Genomic DNA, 25165 nt, shown 5'->3' with positions numbered 1-25165 from the left:
CATCTCAACATCTATCACGACCTTAAACTTCCTACCATAAAGGTAACAACGAAAATACATTACTCCATATATTACAGCCAACATCTCCTTTTCTGTTGTCGAATAATTCCACTCTGCGCTATTTAACTGTCTGGTAGCATCTGCCACTGGCTGCTCCTGTTCCTTTGCCATTTGCCCCAGAACACATTCTACTGTGACATTTGAAGTTTCACATGATAAGATGAAGTCTTCTTCAAAATTCGGAAACACCAACACCGGATCAGAAACTAATCTCATTTTTAATTCATCAAAAGCTTGCTGGCATACCTTCCCCCCCTCCCAATCGAATTTTAAACCCTTTCTTTAAAAGCTTTGTTAACGACTCGGTTATTTTAGCAAAATCCTTTACAAATTTACGATAATATGAACATAACCCAATATACGATTGTAATTGCTTCGTTGTACGTGGTGTGGAAAAATTTTGAACTGCCTCTGTTAACCAAAGATCAGTTTCAACTCCTTGTTCACTGATTACATGGCCTAAATATTTGACCTGCGTCTGCGCAAAATTACATTTTTCTAAACTTATAACCGTGCTGACTCCTCTTAAACGCGATACATGTTCTGGTATATCCTTCGAAAATACTATGTCATCTAAGTAAACCATACGTGTCTTTGATTTCAATCCCCTTAAAATCCCATCTAATAATCGCTGAAAAGTTGCCGGTGCATTCTTCAACCCGAACGGCATACGTATATACTGATAGTGTCCCCCAGGAACAGTAAAAGCTGTCTTTGCACTATCCTCTGGCACTAATTCCAATTGGTTGTATCCACTCCGTAAATCCATCGTCGTAAAATACTTACATTGTCCCAGATTATCCAATGTGTCCGTGATATTCTGAATCGGATATGCGTCCAAAATGGTTTTCGCATTCAGAAACCTATAATCACAACAAAACCTATATTTCCTTGTACCATCCACTGACTCCTTAGGTACGAGAACTACATTGCTTGAATGCGGACTATCGCTATGCTCTGATTCCATCCCGTAGTTGTTGTTGTTTTATAAACTCCTCTAGTAGTGGTTGCATATGACGTGCTACTCTATACGGGTTCCAAAACACTGGTGTATTAGCCTCTGTTGGTATGTGATGCTTCGTAATCGGTGTTGCTGGTAACCTACCCTCCATTCCAAATAAATCGCTAAATGTCAATAACAATTCCTCCAACTGACCCTGTCGTCTCCCTGCATATGCTGTAATTTTCCCCTCAATTGCGCTGCATTGACGTTTTGCTTATGGATCGCCTCTAAATCCTCCCTATCGAGGTCATCTTCATCAAAAAACCCCAGTGTGGCCAAACAACACCACTTTTGACAAGCTAAAATCCGCTCTGCCGAAGTTTTGTTTACGTACAGGAACCCTATAATCTCCTTCCACATAATTTGCGTGAGCTAAACTCCTCAGCACAAAACAGTGCGCATTATCCAACTCCTCATTGTTCAAGAGTGGCTCCACCATGTACAATGTCTCCTTTGGTAAGTCCATATTTATTGAAACCCAAACTACCTTCCCTGTACCTGCTGGTACGTTATCCTGTTGATCAACCTTTAATCGATCCGTTTGCAGTTTAGCTGGCATCATCTTCGCGTTAAGTGCGCCTTGTGACATCATCCATTTGCAACCGTTTCCCCCATGCAAAACATTGTTCCACTGAGTTCCACTGTTTGTTGCCAAAGATCTATCTTTGCATGATGTTTATCAAGGAAGTCCAGTCTGAGAATCACCGAATACCCCTCACCCACACAGGGTAACACCTCTACCTGCTTATTAAACTTAGTCCCTGCAATCATAAATCGAAGTACTGTCATATCCAATGACTCCACTTTATTATCCCTCACCCCAAGTAACCTATAACGTGGTGTCTCAAGCCTTCTCCTGCCAACCAAGTCTAGACTAATAAGACGTGTGCCCTCGTCTCGACCAGAAACCTCTAATAAGCAGCATTCTGTCTGTGCACCTACAAGTGCATTACCTAATTTCACTGGGACTGCCCGGCGACGGTTGAAGCAGTCCCGTTCCCGTTTAAAGGCTGCCCCAGACTTCATCGCTCAACCGCACCTTTACTGAATTCTAACAAAATTCCCCTTTCCTACGGCTAAGACTAATACTATCGCAGCAGAGCAGAAGACAAGAGCTTTTGCCAACAAGAGTATACAAGAGCTTATTTCAATAGTGGTACACCTCAAATTTTGTTCATTTCAGAATGCTGGGTGTTAAACATTCTGAGTGATGACCATTCCCTGAGATATCAGAATTATTGCAGTGCATTGCTTGTTGCAAGGGATTACCATTTCTTTCTATTGTCATCACTCAGTTATTTATAAGCCTCAGTATTTCAAAACAAACAAACAACTGTTGGAGTACCGCTATTGAAATGAGGCCTTCGCATGCTCTTCCACAGTGCTGGCATAAGGCCATAGAACATGATGGAGACTGCAATGCCACAAAATCTTAATTCCTAAGAATAAATGTGATTTGAAAATGTATTTAACAGCCCTGCAGATTTTAAGAGTTTCTGAGGAAATTGTGGTGGATTCAATGTAGGAAGTGTTGGTCTTCTGCATGTAGGAAGATAGCTGTGGTGTATTGACACTATGACAGAAAATTTCTCTCACTTCAGAAATTGTCATCTGTGAACAAAATGTCATTACATTAATATATGAATCTCTTAAAGTGGAGGAGTGAACCGTGTCTTTATACACCATATGTAAAAGAGAAATTGAATGCTGTGCATACCAGCAAAATTACTTTTATGAAGTTTCATGTATAACTGACCAGGATATTGAAATAGCATCATCTGGTAATTTTTGAAGAGTGTGTAAAATAAGAAGTTGTTTAACAATAAACATATTAACGATAGGCCCTTTAACATGTGTCATTTAAAGAGGTTTTACGCTGCTTCATTCACCTATTTGTTTTTGCTTCTCTCCAATCTGACTATAAGATAGAATGATTTTTTGTTCATCACATCTGGTTTGCTGAACAAATTCATCCCAGCCAACTAACAGCTGCTTAGCTTAGCTCACTGCTTCCTTTACAAAACAACTGACACCTTTCAAAACACACTTTCTGAAGGTGGTGGTGCTCATACCCTACCTTAACATGCAGGTTTTCAGTCTCCCACATCCCCACACGTTTCAGTTGTGCCATATGACATCTCCACAGACATGACATGTGGATTTTTCCAGAAACGCTATGGTAAGCAGATAGGCATCATTCTCAGAATGTTCCAGCAACAGCTTAAAACTGTTTCTAATGATTAAATGTAATCCTCTACACAGAAGAAAACGTCATTTCATAAAAACAGTCCGTAATTTTTGTTTGTTTTTTCTTTGATGCGGCAATAGCATAACTGTACCCTCAAAACAGGATAACTTTTTCATCATTTTCACAGAAACATTGTGATGCGTCACAAATTGTTTAATTATTTCTAACACATTTACTGCATCGTTAAATGTCACAGGAATGCTGAGGCTCTTCTGTATCATCCTTATCGTCAGTTTCTTCCTTGTCCAGGTCCGGCAGTGCACATTGAACTATCTCAGCGATAGCCATGGGCTCTGTAGTGACGAGGTTTTCATCATCGTCGCATGAAAATCGCTTTGGGAATGAACGAGAGTACATTTCAGTATGTGCTCAAGAAAGTGGCTCCTCATATTATGAAGCGAAACACACTCCTCAGAAATGCTACATCTGCAAAAGAAAGAATTACATAATACTGCAATTTCTAGCTACTCTAGTTTACAATACCAGTATTGCGCTCAAATCCTACAGTGCACATTGATGAAAATAATACCAGAAACATTTGAAGCTATTTATAATGCACTGGAGGAGGAATATGTGAAGGCAAATAAATTTAATACATACTGTAGTCATGAAAAATTTTATTTCCGCAGAAGTTGTAGATTTTCTCCTTTTTCCCAGAGGTATATCCTGGCCTTACTTCACGGCTAATAGGATCTGCAAATTTTTTATGGTTCTCACTTTTTATTATTATTATTATTATTATTATTATTATTATTATTATATTTTTTTTTTCCAGGATTTCATAAGCTACACATTGCTTCATCTGCCTCGAATATTTGTCAGTTTCGTTATATACGGGAAGCCCCATGTAAATTTGGGAGTCTTATTGATAAACATTGTGTGTCAGACAGCTGCAACGATGCTAGCACTCCAAGCGGTTGATATCTCCAGGCAGTAAATTTGACCAATGCTTAACTTTGAAAAAGTGTGTGTGTGTGTGTGTGTGTGTGTGTGTGTGTGTGTGTGTGTGTGAGAGAGAGAGAGAGAGAGAGAGAGAGAGAGAGAGAGAGAGAGAGAGAGAGTGAGAGATATGTATAAATGAAGTTTTGCTGTATTTGAGTTAACTCGTGCTTGGTCCCAAAGTTTGGATTTGACCTCTGCTCAGAAAAAATAGCCAGTCCATGTAGTGTTGCCCACATAATGGTAGCCCCTGACTAAACTGGAATTACGCCATTGATCAACCTGTTATCTCCCAGTTCTAACAACCCTACCACAACAAAGGTAAGTTGCTCATGCTACTAAATATTGCATTTTCGGGCAACGACGACGTTATATTATGTGGCAAGTGTCATTAGAGCACAGTTAATAAAGTCATTTCATGAAATAATGGATAAACTATGCACTCATCTTTTCATGTTTCCCACGCTGGTCTCGTTGTGAACTCATGGCTCAATTGTCGAAAATCTAGGTGGTGGTGATTCCAAGCTCGGATGCAAAGAGGCCTAGGTGTTATTATGCGATATTCAAAAGTTTTACAGATGTGTTCCACAAACTCTTCTTGAAGATTAAACCTTTGCAAGTTAGCACAATGGTGATGTAAAAAAGTAATCAGCACTCCGAATTTAAGTTACACTTCTTTTTTATTACTTTTGTTGCAATATCACGTAACTCACAAAACATCACTTCACAATATAAAACATACTTGAAAATATCTTCCTCACTATTAAAGTTCACATTTTATAAACTGACTACAATTTGTGTCTTTTCAACATGACGACCAAGACCTGACTCTCTCTAATGACCGCTTACGCGCCCAAAAATCATAGTTACAAGTACGTCAAAGATCATAGTGACAATAGAAAGAATAGAAGTTGAGGTGAGGTCCCGCAATGGTTACGTAATTCAAGTACCATTATACAGTGCATGTCGAAGAGTAGGTGCTGCATGCCAAAGAGTAGGTGCCTGTTTGTCTGGAGGCAACGGGCCTATGTGCAGTGACCATCAAGCCAGGGGGCCATTGCTCTGACTAGACGGCACCCACGGGAAGAGCCCTCGACTGGAACAGGTGGCATTATAGTTGATATTTCACACAGTGTAAAGGTCCAAGGCTGTGAGGCTCTGGTAGTATCTCCAAACAAACTTGAATTATTCAGTTTCAGATTGTTACAAACCCAAGAACTTTTCCTCCTTGCCAAACTATGGGATGTAAGCAAAGTCAAGTGAATTGCTGAAACTTATTGCCGCCAGTTCCTGGTTTGCACTCACATTGATGGCGGGTCCTTCCTAACTACTAAGCCTTTGTTCTTTGTAGGTAATACCAAAATTTATTCGGAGAAATCTCTTCCATCCATAAAACACAAAGTAGTTCTGCCTGAATTAAAACAGTGACTCGTACCCAGTCCTGAGCATTACTTTCTCGCAAGAAATTTTGTGGCATACTTGTCGCCATAAAATCTCACTAGACCTTGAACTTGTTAAGAGATTTGATTTTTCATGAGGACTTAACACTGCACGCAGATAAGGAATTATGCAAAAACTTGGAGAAAAGAGGGATCCACTTTGCCAGACAGCTAGGTCAACAAAAAGACGTTCATCCTCACTTTTAAGAGGGACTTGCTTCCTAAGAAAGTCAGAAACATAGACTACTGTTGTGATGTGAAGCTGTATTTCCCATCACTGATGCAGTGATTTAAATGTCACTGCTGTGGGCATACATCATGTCAGAGGCACCACTCCCTTGACCCACAAAATGTGATACCTGAATTAAGGAATATAAATTCTAGGAACTTAAGGCTTCAGATTGAATCTGACATTTAGTAGCCCGGAAAATGTACAATCACATATATCCAGTCCTAATAGTATTGACTTCTGCCATAACCATACTTAGGTCAGCAGTAGTCTCCCTCAATGTCAAATGCCAAACGCAGGTAGTTGCACAAGTAAAAATTTGCCCATGGGGAGACAGAACCCCACCCATCCCACCCCGTCTTGTGGTTCCTGTAGCACCATTTCCTAGAATCTTTCCTCACTGTGTCCAGCTATAGAAGCATCAGCCTCCCAGGCTGTCTACAAGTGACAGACTCCATTTAGGAAACCTCCATAGAAATCTACAGACTAGTGACCAAACATCAGCCATTTACTGATGGACCCACGGACTTAGTCCCAGGGGTGCTAATTCTTCGTCAGTTCTTTTCCTTACAGCAGCTAAGCCCTCATAAGAGTTCTGACTCTCAAAAGTAGTTACGAAGAAAAGGCAGAAATCACAGGAGAAGACTGTTCCAGTGAATCAGGAAGCATCAGATCCATCGATGACATTGTACATGAGTCTGTCTGTCAATGTTGTTCCGCCAACACCAGTGACCGACAGTAATCCAGGGGCATTACTCGTCCATTTGGTCCCTTCACATCTAACCAGGATGCAATTAATGTGATAATTCAATGCAGTTGGAATGGATGTTACCGTCACATTCCAACAATTGTGTCCTGTTCTACAGGGTGTGGTGTGGGAACTTCTTATTTGGAACACCCGGCACACAGTGGTTGTAATCATTGTTGCGTGGGTTTCAGTGCCATCAAAAGTGCGAGACTTAAAATTTTTTTATATTTTTTTTATATTTTTAATTTTAAAAATATTTAGTTTAGTTTAGTAGTGGCGTTCGCTGTTGTGGCCTACTTTTCAAATGGACTTTCGGTCATCAGAACTCGGCGTGCATTCAGGAAACAGTTTAACATCCCGCCTCCAGGTTGTGTTCCTGATGGGAAATCAACTGTTATGTGGGTAGACACCTTTATGGATACAGGCAGTATGCAGAAAATGAAACCAGGACTTTCAAGAATCACCAGAACGACTGAAAACACCGAGAGGGTAAGGATGTTGATTTTTGAATGCCCCCGTGTGCAGCTGGCCTTGCAATTTCTGAATGCACAGTGAGATAAATTCTTTGTGAGTAGTGGAAATATCATCCGTATAAACTGTCAGTGGTGCATTCACTTCATCCACATTATTTTGTTACACAAAAAAATGTGTGTGAAGCCTTGTTCGAGGAGCTGCATCATGAAGCCTTAGTGTTCTTCAGCAACGAGGCACATTTTCATTTGTCTGGCTGTGTGAATAAGCAAAATATGCGGTATTGGAGTGGCACGAAACTCCAAGAACTTTATGAGCAGCCCCTGCATACAGAATGTGTGACTTTTTGATGTGCACTATCTAAAGTTGGCATTATTGGCCCATGGTTTTTCGAAGAGAATGATAGGGTCAGTCAATAGGCAGTCACTTCTGGGCATTGTGTCCAGATGACCTAACAATTTTTCATTCCAGAACGTGAGGAAATGAATGTGGGTGATGTCTGGTTTCAACAAGATGGCGCCACAGCTCACATGGCATGAACACTTCCCCGATCGTCTCGTATCTTTGAGGGGCGATCTCCAGTGGCCAGCATGCTCACCAGGTTTAGCACTATGCAACTTTTTCTTATGGGGCTATCTCAAATCCTCAGTGTATTCCACTTGTCCGCAGACCCTGGCTGAGCTATGGAACAATATTCATGTTGCTATTGCCAACATTGACACACACGTCGGTAAAAGTGGATCAAAACTTCAGATTTCGACCCTCCAAAATTCACTGAACAGAATGGAGGCCACCTTCAAGATAACATTTTCAAAACTTAATGGAACAAAACTTCAGATATTACTCTTTGTAAAGAAAAAAGAATTAAATTGATGTCTCTAATGCTTTCTGATTTATGATTTCTTTTAAATAAGGAAGTTCCCGCACCACCCCCTGTATATTGCCCTCCGTGAAACACATTTGACTGATGACCATTCTCAAACCTTTTGAGGGGTTACCATGCCTTCTGCCAGATTCAAATATATTCACTGTGTCTTCTACAGTATATATTATTTGAAAGTTGCATCTTAAAGGTATGTATTACTCCTGTTCGTGTGCTTTGGAATGTCTTAACAGATATGAAATGTTAATGATCTAAGAACTTTTAGCATTATACTTGATAATGACATAAAAAGACTGAAGAGAAATACACTAATACACAATCAAATGGCAGTTTATTCTCTCAAAAAAAGTTATAAGAATGTAAAATAAAACAGTGGAAAATCAAGGGTAGAATGATGACAATATTATGAGAAGCATATACTGCTGCTCACCATATAGCAGAGATGTTGAGTCGCAGACAGGCACTACAAAAACACTGTCGAACAAGCATGTCACACAGGTGAGATGTCATTCACGTACAGTATAGGGAGGAGAGCAACAGACCTATCACTGAATCCTGGGGAATGTCTGAGAGCATGTTTCCAGCATGAGTTCCCCAAACTAATGGTCTACTCTTTAGTACCTGTATTTTAAATAGTTGGCCCATTGTTGCATGGCATTTTTAGGTTTTTGTTTTTTGGTACCCAATCCTCCTGGCATCGGTGTCTGCTAACCAGTGCCCCATGCCCACCTCCACCCTACAATAGGACCCTAACTTCACTCACCTGCACCCACACCCTTTTCTTCAGTCCCACTTTGCTCTGTTCTGTCACTCCTGCCTCCCAATCTACTTATCAACCTCCTCATGTGCTGCTCAAACTACTGTGTGTGTGTGTGTGTGTGTGTGTGTGTGTGTGTGTGTGTGTGTGTGTGTGTGTTTTGGAGGAGGGACTGTTAACATAGTTTCCAGCCTTGCTTATGTGCCTGTCCACTACCTAACACATCTACTATTCGGTGAGTTGTTACCTTTGTTCCTGGAGTATTTACATTCATAATCACATAAGTTGTTCGGTCTTGGACAAAACAATTTTGAGCATCACATACAAGAAAACTTATGGATATGCCCCTCTTTTAATTAGTAGTCATTGAAAATAGTTGATAAAGGCAAGAAATTGGTTACAGTTTTTTTTTTTTCTATGAATAAAAGTGTCTTCATTAACCAGAGTCCTCCGCCTGCTATGAGGATGTTGGGAGAGAGCAGTACTTTGATGGCTACTAGACTTAGTGCTGACTGAACACTGTGCTTCAGTAATCAATCCTTTGAGTAGCTGTTGTGTTATCTGGGGAATGCTTGCATATGTTGTGCCCTATAAAGCCCACAGATCTTGCAGTACTATATTTCTTTCTCTGTGATTACAGGAAACTTGCGGTACATTTTTCTACTATTGGTATAGTGTTAATTGACAAATTATTTTGCAATCAACATTAATATTGTACACACCTATGATGTTACTTGTAGATGTTTCAGTTGTCCTTGGCATCACCACAAATAATGATTTTCATTAATGTAAAAAAATATGAGTCTTTCTTTCCAGAAATGTGATAAATGTCACTCTTGATTGTGGTACATTCCAGCTTTTCAAATCTTTGTTTGTGTTCATATCCTTTGTTTGTGTTCATATCCTTTGTTTGTGTTCATATCCTTTGTTTGTGTTCATATCCTTTGTTTGTGTTCATATCCTTTGTTTGTGTTCATATCCTTTGTTTGTGTTCATATCCTTTGTTTGTGTTCATATCCTTTGTTTGTGTTCATATCCTTTGTTTGTGTTCATATCCTTTGTTTGTGTTCATATCTTTTGTTTGTGTTCATTTTATATTTTTGACCATGCAGTCCTCCTTGCTTCTGGTAAATGAATCAATGTTTTGAATAGGTGCTTGTTGTTCTTTTACAGAAAAGATCAAACTTACTGAAGATACATCAACACCAATCGGAAAACTGTTAAAAAAGGTAATGTTAAATGGTAGTAACACTATTTTTGTTTTAAGAGTGTGCTGTTCAAAATAGTCGTGCTACAAATAAAAATGTTAACGTTGCATCAGCTGCCGATAGTGTGTAACAAAACAGATTCACAAGTTTAACTGTGAAGTTGTAATCTCAGTTTATTTTCAGTTTGTAGCAGTGTCTGCTGTTACGTTGCATCTCATTCGATGCAACGTGAAGCTGCAACAGATAACATCTGTGATTTCTGAAATTGTCAATAAGGCTTCTAAATGCAGTACCACTTTTTAAAATTTTAGTGCGTGGCTAGCAACTCGTAGGCAGTTGGTCGGTGTGCATACTATGAATGTGGGAGGGAGAGATGGCAGGTGTACAGACTTGGCCTGCGCCACACAGGTACCAAAGCACACGAGGTGTGACACGACGACAGTGATATGGAGGCATGGTTGGGAGGGGGTGACAGGACAGAAAGGTGAAACTGTTGGGTAGAGGTTGTTGGTACAGTGGATTAGTGGAAACTTAGGGTGGGATTACGGGAGCGAAGGATGTGTTGCAAGGATAACTCTCATGTGCATTGTTCAGAAAAGATGATGCTGGGAGGGAGGTTCCAGGTGGTGCGGTTTGTGGAGCAGCTGTTGAACTTACGTTGTCCTCTGCAGTGTGGTGTGCCACTGTGCAGTCAACTTTGTTCGTGGCCACAGTTTTGAAATGGCCATTCATTCTGGTGGACAGCTAGTTGGTGCTCATGCCCACATAAAATGCTTAGCAGTGATTACAGCAAAGCATATGACATGGCTGCTTTCACACATGGTGCTGCCTCTGAATGTGTAGGATAAGCCTGCGACAGGACTAGAGTAGGATGTGCTGGGTCAGTGAATCAGACAGGTCTTGCACGTGGGTCTTCCTCAACAAAAGGGGTTGGGAGTGGGGAGGACGAAGGTGTTGTGTATGTTGAGTAGGCGACAGAATAGCACTTAAAGAGGGATGGGAAGGGTCTTCAGTAGGATGTCCCTCATTTCTGGGCACAGTGATATTGAGTGGTAAGGGAAGTACTTCTTTGCCGCTGATTCTCTGTAGTAGTGGTAGGATTAGGGTTGTGTGAGGATGTGGCACGAGAAACCTGTTTATGGAAGTAGGTTGTGGGGTTAGTGCCTGTCTGAGCAGTCATAAATTATTTTCATTCTGACAGAACTTTCTTTTTCCATATTTATTACTGCTTGCTGGTACTTTTATGCCAATAGTGTGGTGGTTCTCTTGTATGAGATGTTTTGCAAATTCAGTGCTTCAGTTGTTCAGTGTGTCTTATTCTGAAACTTACGTTTGTCTTTGAGACATATGCTGAATACAGTCATTGAAGTTTAACTGACGTTTGTCTATTTTGCTGAATTTATTAAAGGCCTTCAGAGTGTTTGTAATCTTGCTTTTGAGTTTCACCATGAATCACGTGAGTATGTAATAGATTATTTCTCTCTTCATCTCGTAAATTTCGTAAAACTGTCTGGTTGCTCAGATAACTGAGGAACAAGATTCTATCCTCCTTGATAGAACTGAGAGACTGAACTGTCAGCTGATGGAATTGGGTGACCTTTGGCGATAGTCTGGCAATCATCAGTGCCACTGTGAATCCAACCGTAGTACATTGGACTGTTAATTAGGCTTCAGGAATTACTGGTTGTTGTCTGGGAAATTCAGTGAAGACGTATCACAAATGACGTTTGACTCATTGTTTAGCTGCAGCAGAGGCAAACTGAAGTAACAAAATTGGCGCAATAGTTAGAATCCTCATATTGCCTTATTTAGGCCGGAAAAGAGCACAATGACCTTCTTAATTGATTACTGGGTTTGGAAATATTTCAGGTCCAATTTTGAGATGATTCTCCATCTCATTATCTTAAGTGCGCATTTGAAATAGTTAATTGCTGAAAGCATACAATGAAGCAGTTGTGTCATCAAACAATATTTTTTTTAGCTTTTTGTTACTATTTCTTATTTACTGTACACAAATGATACATTTCTGTTTTGTAGCTGTTGTTTGTTACTAGTTTTGCTGTTAATTTATCTCAGAATATGAAGCAGCTGTATCTGTCAGTTTTGCACAATGTAACTGCTGACATTTTAAGGTGAAGACAATAACTCTTTGATTATATTGGGTTGATGCACAAGTTCATGGTCTTTTTCCATAAGTTCAATAAACGCAACAGCTACACATAACAGAGACTTTAGTTATAAGTAATATGTCTCCTTCACTATTTACAGCAGTCTGCCAATGCTGAGGTAACTTTTCAATTCTGTGGCTGTAGAAATCGAATGGTTTTGAGGCTAAGGGCTTGTCAAGCCTTGTTTGTTGCTCATTTTCATCCAGAAAAGAAGCTATTTGAAGATTGTTCGATAGAGAATGGAAAAGGTGAAAATCTGAGTGTGCAAGATCATTTGAATAAAGTGGGTGCGGAATGGCTTCCCAACACTACTCAAGGATAGTGTTTTCTGTCAGTCTAGGAGAATGTGGCCAGGTGCTATAGTGGAATAGTATCGCTTCAGATATTCTTCCTGGTCATTGTTCTTGTATTGTGTTTGCGAGCATCTCAGTTGTTGATAGTAAATGACAGCAGTGATGGTTACACCTAGGGGAAACAATTTGTAGTACACCACACCATTGCTGTGCCACCAGATGCATAACATTATCTTTTGTGGATGCACACAGGTCTTTGTACAGGGACTTACTGCTTTGTTTGGCCCTAGTCATTCCTTTCTTTTCCTTATATTAGCATAAAGACTCCAATTCTCATCACCAGTAACAATACAGGATAGGAATGCTTCGTGATGTTCATGAGCTAGTTGATGATGAGCAAGCAGAGATGTACGTATGATCACAACCTGATTTTTGTGATTCTAGCTTAGAGCAAGTGGTACCCATGCACCCGATTTTTCAACCTCCCCCATTGCAAATAAATGTCTTATGATGGTGGAACAATCACAGTTCATCACATTCGCGAGTTGTCAATTACAGTGATATGGATCATTGTGGATTAAAGTGTTTAAATGATTTTCGTCAAACCCCGAAGGTGTTCCTGAATGGGGAGAGTCACTAATGTTAAAATGATGCTCCTTAAAATGAGTAAACCCTTTTCTTGACGTGCACAAATGTTTCTGGCTGCCTTTGCTGCTGTCACCCCCCCGTTGAACTCAAACAGAAGAATGTGTTGGAAACGTTCAGATTTCTCCACTTGGCACTGCACATTCTAATTTCCACAGCTCCATTCACTATCTCCAAATGACAAGTAAACTCAAAAAGCTGCAGTGAACTGCGAAGACAAAATGACAATCGATAAATAAAAGCATAGCAACTGAAGTTCCAACATGTAACACAAAACTACTGCACACTTAAGCATCAACCTGATATGATTTTTGTCCCCCACAGATTTTTTGCATTTACTCATATCTTCACTTAAGCAGCTTTGCTTCTCTATTCCACCATTTTATCCAGTTATACCTGCTAGCAAACCATGGAAGTGCATCTGGTAGTTAAATTTATGACCTTAGCAGTATCTTCCTTACTTATTTACAAACATGTCACAAGCTGAATGAACATTTAAGTAAAATGGGACAAATATGTTCCCTTAATTGATAAAAGAAACACACCAGGACTGGCTTAGGTTAAAGCATACATGTTACGATGTATTGGATTTTCTGATATAATGATAAGGAAACCCATCTCAGACATCATTCTAAAGGACACTGAAGTGTTGGTGAACATGGTCTCCTTTATATTGTTTTCAACACACACACACACACACACACACACACACACACACACACACACACACACACACACATTGATTGTGTAAATTAAGACCCGTTATATTCACTCAAAAGTAGACAATATATACCTAGTCCATCTGCTAAGTTCTTCAGAAATGTCTACACAATACTTGCAGACAAAGAGCAGGCTACTTTTTGGAGATGCCTGTAGGTCACATACAAATTAGAAACACAGTGATTATCTCCACAAGTGTGCTTAAATTGCTGTGCTGCTGTGTTTTGTTGAGAGGTGTTATGTATTCAGTTTTATCATTTGGTTTGTGTTTCATCTGCCCATTTGACTACAGACGGGAGTAGATCCTCAAACAAATTAACAGCCTGTTACATCATCTGCATGTAGGTGGATTTGATACTGCAGTGTCTCAAAAAGAAAAGTCTCTGGTGGTGATTCGTGTTAAAATGTGGGTTTCATTCCATTTCATTAAAATGTAGACGCTGAAGATCGCCGCAACATTCAGTTAACTCAAAAGTTCTTTGCAGGTGCCATCATCATCATCTTCTTCTTTTTCTTCTTCTTCTTCTAACTGTTTTTCTAATCCCTAAGTATTAGTGTGATAAACGCCATGTTTAGTAGCCCTGCACCAGGCGAGACGCGTGAGTTTTTTTGCTGCCATACAGATAAGTGATTTAGAGTGTAATAAAATTCTGTTTAGTTCAGGAAACTAGTTCAATACATGTATTAGTGTGTTATGCAAGCTTACTATTAAACGTTTCACTTCTCTCTGTGTATTATTCTAGAAAACATGAAAGAAACATAAAGTAGGGTTACGATCATATTCTTGCATACATTTTATCCCAGTAAAACTTACAGAATCTCATTTAATTGTTCTGTTACATTCCAGCAAGTTAAGAAAAGCGTATTCCTTTGTTGTTTAACTCTTATTTTGCGAAACACAGCGTAAATTTTAAATTCTGGTATCTGGAAACTTTGCACATGCGGTAGTAGCTTTGTTTACATACAGTTGCGACTAGGCCTAATTTTTGTAAACGTGTTTTTCTTCTTCTTTTCGGTAATCTAACTTATTGTCACTAAAGTAAGTTTGTTTACATACGATTGAGCACTAGACCTAATCTTTCATAAATGTGTTTCCTTGTTTTTCTGTAATTTAATTTGACTTATTCTCGCTAAAGTAAGATCTTTACCGTAAGTGAAAAGTGCCTTACCTGCCGTAGAATTGTTAGCTCTGGGGTTTGGTGTGATGGGTGCAGTAGTTTTTCCAATGGGGTGACTGTAGCGGCATGGGGAAGTGGATCAGACTCATCAGTGGTTCTTTAGGATATGCAGTAGAGATAGGAAAATAGTGGAACAGGAGGGGAAAATTGCTGCCCTTCAGGCACAGTTAGACCAAGCTAGGGAAGATCTGAACAGGTTAAGGAGGGAGAAGGGTAAAGAGAGGTGGGAAGTGGCAGCAGGTAACAGGGGTAAGAGACCTAGAACTTTGTCAGACAACTTTGTGGTGAATATGAAGAATAAGTTTGACCTGTTGCTTCAGTTAGAAGCTGATGAGCCTCAGACAGAGGTAGGTGTAGAGAGGGCACAACAAACTTTCAGTAGAAAATTGAATAAGAATGTAGGGAAGTCAGCAAAGAGAAAGAACATTTTGTTGTTAGGTAGTTCACATGCCAGAGGTGTAGGCCAACTTTTGCAAGGACCAGTTAAGATCAGAATACCAGGTCACAAATTTTTTAAACAAAGTGCTGGTCTGGGTCAGGTGACAGAGGATTTAGGTTCATTCTGTAAAGATTTTACCAGGGAAGACACCGTGGTTATTCTGGTTGGGCCAGGCAATAGTATTGACAGAGATCCTGGGTACAATATAGAGTGTGGCAAAGATTGCATCAGCAATGAGACACACCAGTGTTGAGTTCGTGTCTGTTCCGAGACGCCATGACCGACCGACCTCATTTAAACTCTTCTGTCGGGAGAGTTAATTTGTAGTTGGAACAGCTGCTTGGGTCGGGTGCGGGGTCACATATTGGTTTGGTTCCTGTTGATTCTGTCAGTAGGTGGGATTATACTAGACATGGCCTACACCTCAACAGAAAAGGGAAGGGTAAACTGGCTGGGCTAATAGCAGGAAATGTAAGGGGGGAAGGCACTGCCATGAGTGGTAATATACCACTGGTCATAGGTGTTGGAGCACCACCTTCTTTAGGATAGGTAGGACAGAACGAAGTCAGGTTCTGAGAGGTGTAAAGATTGAAACAAACCTTCAGTTTGATAAAGAAATCAAACAGAATAATCTTGGTACATTGGATCAGTGAAAACAGCTGTTGGTTAAAAATTTACAGCAATCAGCAGAAATTTTATTTCCACCCAATTTCATGTCGGTAAATGTGAAATGCCAACTATCTTTAGTGCATCAAAATATTCCAGGGCTTAGAAGTAAAATTAATGAACTACTTATGTGTATTGATGAATCAGTCATCGAACCCAGTTGACATAATCTGCCTCTCTGAACATCAGCAAAGAGAAAGAAAGTTTTGTTGTTAGGTAGTTGTAGGTAGTTCCTACTTCTGTAGACAAAAGATGGAGAAAGGAGGAGTTGCCACATTTGTTAAAAACAGTTTTAAATTTAAGAATATTGACATTAATAAATTTTGTTTAGAGCAGCACTTAGAAGCATGTGCAACAGAGATAGAATTTCATAATAGGTCCTTTATAATAGTAGCCATATACAGAGCACCTTCAGGAAATTTCAACCTGTTTATAAATAGTCTTGAAGATTTATTGTCTCATCTAAAATTAAAAAAACAAAGAACTAGTGGTTGCTGGTGAATTTAATATAGATGTCCTGAAAAACAGTCAGTGAAAAGTTACTGAAATCAGTTACTTTGTCATTCAATTTAATTTCTACTGTAAATTTCCCAACTAGGGTATACAAATGTTCTAAGACTGCCATTGATAATATATTTATAGACAATTCTAGGCAACTAAGCCACATTACAAAACCAGTAATAAATGGGCTATCTGACCATGACATGAAACACCTAACATTAAAGTTTGAAAATTGTCAGGGTAAAACATCTATCAGAACTGAGTACAGAAGGCCAATAAAGCAGTCAAAAACTGAGAAATGTAGGTGATTGCTCAAAGAAATTAATTGGATTGATGTTTACAGCATACAAAAGACAAATGGAAAATACAAAACATTCGTTAATAAAATTAGCACCTTATTTGAAAATTGTTTTTCCCTGAAGATAACTCAAATTAAGCAGAAATCTAATAAGAAACCATGGATCACACAAGGGATAAAGATATCATGTGAGCCATAAAGGGAACACTATCTGATACATAGGGACACCTTTGATTCTAGCATTATAGCTCATTACAAAAATTACTGCAAAATATTGAAGAATGTTATCCTGAAATCTAAACACCTGCATTATGAGAAGAAGATAAATACATCCAGCAATAAAATAAAAACAGTATGGGATATAGTTAAGTCAGAGACAGGTAGGATCAGAAATGAGGAGGAACAAGTAGCTCTAAAAATAAATGAAACCCTGGTAACAAACACATGTTGTGTTGTAAACGATTTAAACAAGTATTTTGTCTCTGTTACTGACAGCATGGGGTTGTCAGGTTCAGTAAATAATGCAGTGGAATATCTGAGACCAATGCACACAAGCAATCTCAGTAAAATGGAATTAACACTTACTTCCCCCAAAGAAATAGAATCCATCATAAAGTCCTTGAAATCAAAGCATCCTAGTGATTAAGATAACATATCAACAAAGTTAATAAAAGAGTGTTATGTGAGCTTAGTCATATCTCAATTTATTTGTGTAATCAATCACTTGCCACAGGAACATTCCTGGACTGTCTTAAATATGCTGAAGTTATACCTCTCCACAAGAAAGAGGACAAAGAAATTCCATCAAATTACCGACCGATCTCACTTTTGCCAGCTGTTTCAAAAATCTTTGAAAAGGTTATGTTCAAGCGTCTACTTAAGCACCTTAGTGAAAATAACATACTGTCGAAGTCAGAGTTTGGGTTTCTTAAGGGTTCCGATATTGAGAAAGCTATTTACACTTAGAGCAAACATGTCCTTAATTCATTGCACAACAAATTAGAGGCAACTGGAATATTCTGTGACCTGTCAAAGGCTGTGAATCGCAGCATTCTTTTACGTAAATTAAAATATTATGGCGGCACTGGTAGTGCTGCAAAGTGGTTTGTCATATCTTACTAATAGAAAACAAAGGGTGTCATTACGTAACACTTCAGCAGTAGGCAATCGGACATCATCTGACTGGGAAGAAATTGCATGTGGTGTTCCCCAAGGTTCCATACTAGGTCCACTACTGTTTCCTTGTGACCTGTCATCTGTTACATTACCAGATGCCAAGTTTGTCGTATTTGCAGATGATACAAACATTGCAATAAATAGTAAATCAAATATAAATTTAGAAAGTGCAGCTAATCAAATTTTTGCTGACATTAATAAGTGGTTCACTCTCATTAAACATTGAAAAGACCCACTATATGCAGTTCAGAACTTCCAAGAGATTTCCTTCTGGTGTGTGTGTAAAATATGATGACATGGGAATAGGAGAAGTTGAGCGTGTAAAATTCTTGGGATTACAACTTGATAATAAATTCAGTTGGGAGCAACATACTAACGAACTGCTAAAGCACCTAATCAAGTCTGTGTTTGCAATGCGAATGATGTCAGACATAGGAGATATAAATATTAAAAAAACTGGCATATTTTGCTTATTTTCAATCCATTATGTCATATGGTATCATATTTTGGGGTAACTTCACAAACAGAGAAAAAAATTTTAGAGTACAGAAGCGTATAATAAGAGTAATGAGTAGTGTAAATCCAAGAACATCATGTCGAAACCTATTCAAAGAATTGGGCATATTAACCACAGCTTCTCGGTATATTTATTCTTAATGAAGTTTATTGTAAATAATACATCTCTTTTTCCAACTAACTGCTTAGTACACAGTATCAATATTAGGAATAAGAACAATATACATAAAGATTTAAAATCACTTACTCTTGCCCAGAAAGGAGTCCAGTATTCAGCAAAGCATATTTTCAATAAGTTACCAGCAACCATGAAGAGTTTAGTTTCAGACAAGGCACAATTTTAACATAATTTAAAAGAATTTTTGGTGGCCAACTCCTTCTATTCCATCCATGAGTTTCTCAACAAGTGCAGTAGACCATTTTAATGAAAATTTATTATACTTTAATTTCTGACAATATTTGGTTGTAATAGCCAAGAAACTAGCAAATGTCTGAATGATGGATTTAATGAAAGCAGATGCAAGTGTTAAACCTGTAAATATTAGAAGTTTAAATTTAATTTATGTACATAATTTTACTGTTTAGTGACTGAGGATCATTAAAATTAATGAAACTCAAGTTTTTCTAATTACATTTTTGTAATGTGTTTATCTGATATGTACCACACCCAGGAGGATTCCCTCTTTTATGGGTCTATGGAATGAATAATTAATCTAATCTTTATGTTTCAGGTACAAGGTAATAACAACAAACGCACAAATCGTAGGAGGAATAAGTAATTACAGAGCAGAAATATGTCTTACGAAATGAGCAGAAATATGTCTTACGAAATGAAGTGAGAATGTTGGTACATACTGTTTTTTAATTGCTGTGGCATGAATAATTTTGAAGTAATTTTCTTGTGTGCAGCATAACTATTTCTGTAGACTAATAAAAGCACTTGGTTTAAGAGCATCATCAGGTCTGTCTTTATTTCTGCATGACTGCTAATATATTTCTTATATTGCAATTTTATCAAAGATAATATTTTAAATAATAATTGGTTAATTCGTCGGTTAACCAGTGTTTTATAGCAGCAGTCAAAATCGTACATGGCTGTTTGTCATTGAACAGGAGAGGCATTGCCAGGAAAGCAGATGGCAGATGTAAATTGGTTGTCATGCAGTATACACCAGCTATGCTTTTTAAAGCAATTTTGTCTTGAAATGAGTACTTTTAAATGAAATAAGTAATTCACTTTTGATGAATATCTGTAACATTTTAATAAATTAGTTTGTTTGCATTAACTAATACTGTGATTGTAACGGATAATACACCACATAAATTTGTGTTTTTAAGTGTAAACAGGCTGATACTTTGTGTGAAGCAGGTGGCTGCAACATCACTGTACATTAGTATTAATACGGTAAAATTGAGGGCCTGCTTAAAGGGGATATATTTTTAATTCTCTTGAGCACTGTCAATTGTGCATGACACACAGTGTGTTATAGTGCAAATGTTTGAAAAATGAAATCTGCTACTTGGTTTGTAAATACTATCGAACCATATTGTCTGTCAAGTTAGATGTATATGTCCCAAAGTCATTACTTAGTTTCAATGAAAAACTTGAAATGTGGCACAGTCATATTAAGCAGCTTCTGAAACAGCTTGAAAGTAAGTATTTTTCCAGACTACTCTCCAGTTTCCCTATATTCAAAATTGATACCACATATTAGTGAAGAATCGGAACTAACGTACCATTATCAATCATAAAGCACTTAGCAAAAAAGCACACAGTAAAACACTGGGCGTGTTTTTAAGATGGTGAAGGCTCTAATCCCCATCTGGCCATCCCAATTCAGGTTTTTGATCATTTGCCTCAAATTTGAATATGACTTTACTGAAAAGTGCATGACTGATTTCCTTGTCAGTCCTTCCCATCTCCAAGCTCATCCTCCAACTCGACGTCTTCGTCTGGAGGATGTTTAATCTTCCTTTTGTCAATCAGATCATAGCAGTAATGAAATCAATCTATGAAGGAAAAAAAATCCTCACTAACTTCCCCATTACTAAATTTAAGTGCAATGAAAATCAAATGGCCAGCTGGCCTACCTCTAACTCACTTGGGGTGAATCCTAAGATTATTCATTTAGAGTTCACACAAACTCTAATTTATTGCAATGAACAGCTCAACTCGAAAGTCCATGTTCATAGCAGAATGTAAAACACTAGAGTATCAAAACCCATTCTTGGAACAGTCCTAACAGAAACTGTGGTCTAACAAGCGTAGGTCAAAGCTTGTGGTAAACTAGATGATGTGTTGAAGTCGAAATTAAACATAGCACTGGCATGGCCAGGCCAGACATGTTGCCTACCATACTCGTCGCTGGTATTGTCAGCACCAGTTCTTTTAGTTAGGAGCTGGTGATGCACTTGACTTTGAGACTCGGTGTTCAGTTGATTAGTGCCATCTTCTCATAGCTTCTGATAAGGACACAAAAATTCTTTAGAGAGGAGCATACCTATTTCCTTTCCTATCACCATCTGTGTGACTTCAGTAAGTGGAACATCGAACTTACCATTCATTTATGTTGTTTCCAAACACCATGTAATTTGACTCGTGTAGATAAGAAATATTTTCCAATGTGCTGCAAATATTTAGTTTTATGTAGATCTCTAACTCGCTGCTTCGCACATGCAGACTGTATGCCCTGCAGAGATTGATTTGTTTTTAATTTTTATGTTGTTCACAAATTGCAACACCTTCTAAGCTTTTCACACTAATTGAGGCCATATAAGCATGGTCTTTTCTGATCGTACTTTGAGCAAAAAGTGATTCTGGTAGTCCAAAGTATCTTTGCATTTTTGTGAAGATATTTCCATAGCAACTTTCACGCTCTAACAAATATTTCTTCATATCTAGATGAGAAGTGAAATACCAGTTTTCTCAAGTTGAGCTGTAAAATTTTTTTTAATTTAACGGAGTATTTTCTTAAAAATTTTCATCCCATATTGCACGCCTGTAGGGGTTGAATTTTTAGAAACACAGAAACACGTACAAGTCTAATACAAATTGTCCTAGATGTAACCTTAAAAATTCTTTGGTAGTTCTTAAGTAATTATTTACTTTCAAAAAAACTTTCACCCATTATTTTATCCCCATAGTGGTTGAATTTACAAAAATGCTGAAACAAGTATTTTTTATTTTCTGGCTGGGAAGCCAAATACATGTGTTTGTATTTCTAGCTTCAAAATTCCCTTAACAGTGACACATTTTCAAAAAGCCTTTCATCCCCTATTTTACCCCTATAGGAGTGAAATTTCGGATAATCTCCTCTTAAACAATGCCTGCAGTATAAGATCCACACTCTCTCCTAACATCAAGTTTCTATCCTCAGCAGTTAGGGCTGGGCGATGATGAATCAGTTTGACTCTTTTTCATCCCCTTTGTGGTAGAATTTCCAAAACATTGAAACATGTATTTTTTCGTCTTTAACAGAGAAGCCAAACACCGATTTTCAAAGAATTAGCTGTAAAAATGCTTCAGTAGCTCTTTAATAATATTTTTTCAGGAAAAAGCTTTCACCAACTATCGAACCCCCCCCCCCCCCCCCCCACAATAGGGTTAAATTTCCAAAAATGCTGAAACACATATTTCTTTATTTCTCACTTAGAAACAAAATACCAATTTTTGTAGGTCTAGCTTTAAAAAAAGAGTTCGTCCCCTGTCGTCCCCTGTTTCACCCCTTAGGGTTTGAGTTTCAAAAAATCCCATCTTAAATTACGCCTACAGTATAAGACCTACACCTTCTCCAAATTTCTATCCATAGTGGTTTGGGATGGACAACGATAAGTTAGTCAGCCAGTAGAACCAGAAGTTGTTGCTTAAATTATAATGGTACGTTCTATCTGGGAGCTGAAATTGGTGGGTATTTCATGACAGTCAAAATGTAGCTTATTAATTTTGAGGTACTGTGAAATTGGCTGTGTGTCCTCGAAATCTCATCTTCAAATACAGTCTGAAGATTTGATAAATATAAGTAATTCAACAGAGAAAAGTACATTTAATTATGTGGGGCCACAAATAACTTGTCTGTGTGCTCCTTGGTGACAAATAAAATGGTTAGCTGCTGTTACATTCCACTACCTTACACTACCATGTATACTGAGTAATGACAATGAAAGCTAGGTTCATGAAGACATTGAATGCATCTACTTTACTTCTACAAAGTTGGTTATTTTTGTAGACCTCCAGAAAATAATCTAATGGCAATTTCCAGGGAAATGCTTATCTCAATCCATGAGTTTTCTTCTTGTTTCAGTAGTGCGAAGAAGTTTTCATTGGAATTTGCTGCATTACAAACAACACTGAAGTGGGACACCATCTGGGTAGAAATGATGATGTGCATGTAACCCAGCTGAGGAGATCATACATGCCCATTTGTGAAGAATTTGCAATAAGAATATCTTTCTCGTACAATTGTGACTGAGTGGACACACTTATAAAACAATATAGTGAACAATTAAAACATCTTTTCAAAGGTTTGAGTTTGGTAGTCAGTAAATAACAATACACTGCATGTAGAACTTGAGAAACTAGAAAAATCTGATATCAGTTGTAATAAAAATTACAGTATTGGGACACGCTCACAGCTGTAATGTTATTCCTTGGGACAGTGAAAGAAGGGAATATTTGAAAACCCTTCTCCAGTATCCCTGTTAGCCTGCAAAGTTGAACTAGAACACTTATCATAGAAACTAACTCCTCCCAATAGTTGATTACACAGTGACTGGCCAAGATCATGGCATATGTACCATACCATGTAAAAGTACAGAGATCTACGGGAAATGGACATTTTTTGACTGAATAACACACTGCTGTACAAAGGAGACGGCACTTACATCATTCACTTCGGGACTGTTTGCCACTTCAGGAGCATTGGAGCAGTGGACGATAGAGCATCGCATATTCATGAATAATAACTTCATCCTAAATGCCGAGTCTGTTGTTGCAACACAGAGAGTATTTAAAGACACAACCCCAAGTCGCAAGTCTGTCCTATAACAGGTTACAGCTTTCAGAACTACAGGAAATATTACTAAGAAGCAGCCTCCAGGTCCTGATAAAATAGAGACCCTCTGGAAACATCGCTATGTGAGAAAAGCAATCCTGAAGAGTGAGACAATCTGCACATGTCATGCATACTAAAGTTGAAATGTTCTGGGTTGTTAGGCCACATCATAATTCCTTCTAAAATAATCGACGTTTTGACCCCTCTGCTTGGGATCTTCTTCGACCCGTGTCACATTCCATTATGAGGGGAGTTTTCCTACGGCCTAACACCCCAGAAGATTTTAACTTTAGTGACAATGGCCACGAAAGCCTGCAGACTTATGTAAAACACTTGTATTAGCAGGAGGTTTATACCACCAGAAGACTGGAGAACCTTGGCAGAAGAGGAGGTAAGTTACAAAGCAACCTGGCCTTTCTCACCCGGTTCATGGTAATGATGTTATGGGCCACCAATAGTATCCACAAAAGTTTAGCCAGTAACGGCCCTCCTCCTGCATCAGCTTGGGAATATTAGTCTATGATAATGGCCCACCAGTGGTAGCCACAAGAATTCTAATCGATACTGCTACTTCTCCAGCACGAAAAAGGAATTCTACAGCAGTGCTTAACAAAACTGTATTGCCAGTCATCACCAACTCCACTACACTGTTCTCTGAATCCTGAAATAGACTATTTACCAGAAACAAAAAGAGTTAAGTAGTATATTGGGAGTACATTAATTAGGCATAGATTAAATGTCAGTTCCATCTTACAAAGTGTTGGATACTACAAGAGAAACTCTCAGATACAACTCAAGTGAAACCATTTGTCAACAAAAAATTCAGAAAAATTATTGGTCCAAATAATCATTTTATATACCAAGGGGCATTGTAACTCCTGCGAGCACAAGTGTCACACTTTGAACGTATTAAAGGGGCTTAAAATTGGGACACAAGGGATTAAGGGGAATATATCTGAAATCACCCTAACATCTATGAAAGGAACTATTGTTGCTCAGCTTTAATGTGAGCTAAGACGTCGTTAATGTTTGAGATGTAAATTGCAGCTGAGATTCAGTAACACTTATTATCCACAGCAGTGGTTTTCTATCTTTTTTCTTCGGGGCTCCCCTTCATGAAGAAAAATAATCTGAGAGCAGACGTGAAGAAAGGAGGAGTTGCCACATTCATCAGGAATTCTCATAAATTTAAAGACGTTCTGCTCACAAATTTTTCCGAGTACAGCATATGGAAGCAAGCACAACAGAAGTAGAATTTCATAATAAATACTTCATAATAGTAAGTGTACATTAAACACCTCCATGGAATTTTAATCTGTTCATAAAACACCTTAAAGCTCTACTGATTTATTTAATAACAAGAAATGAAGAAATAGTGATTGGCGGTCACTTTAACTTAGCTTTTCTTAAAAACTCTCCGAGAAAGATTTTGTTAATCAGTAACACTATCGTTTGACTTCATTTCTATCGTAAACTTCCCAATTAGGATAGCTAATTGCTCATAGCCAGGCATTGATAATATCTTTATA

General features: G+C 38.3%; 1 protein-coding gene across 3 annotated transcripts in view; it reads left to right on the top strand.

Annotated features, from left to right (window-relative positions):
* The window catches only part of LOC126479166 (centrosomal protein of 112 kDa-like), a 164968-nt gene extending 145097 nt beyond the window's left edge, over positions 1 to 19871 (top strand). For all 3 annotated transcript variants that reach the window (XM_050103761.1, XM_050103760.1, XM_050103759.1), the window contains 2 exons: positions 9951 to 10006; positions 19317 to 19871. In XM_050103761.1, coding sequence (XP_049959718.1) covers positions 9951 to 10006; positions 19317 to 19364 — 104 coding nt within the window. In that variant the 3' untranslated portion in view covers positions 19365 to 19871. The remainder of the gene's footprint in view (positions 1 to 9950; positions 10007 to 19316) is intronic.
* Positions 19872 to 25165: the final 5294 nt, after the last annotated feature.

The sequence above is a fragment of the Schistocerca serialis genome, chromosome 1, assembly GCF_023864345.2.
Source record: "Schistocerca serialis cubense isolate TAMUIC-IGC-003099 chromosome 1, iqSchSeri2.2, whole genome shotgun sequence".
Classification (NCBI taxonomy): Eukaryota; Metazoa; Arthropoda; class Insecta; order Orthoptera; family Acrididae; genus Schistocerca; species Schistocerca serialis.
The sequence above is the reverse complement of the archived record's forward strand: the minus strand, read 5'-3'. Positions and strand labels throughout refer to the sequence as shown.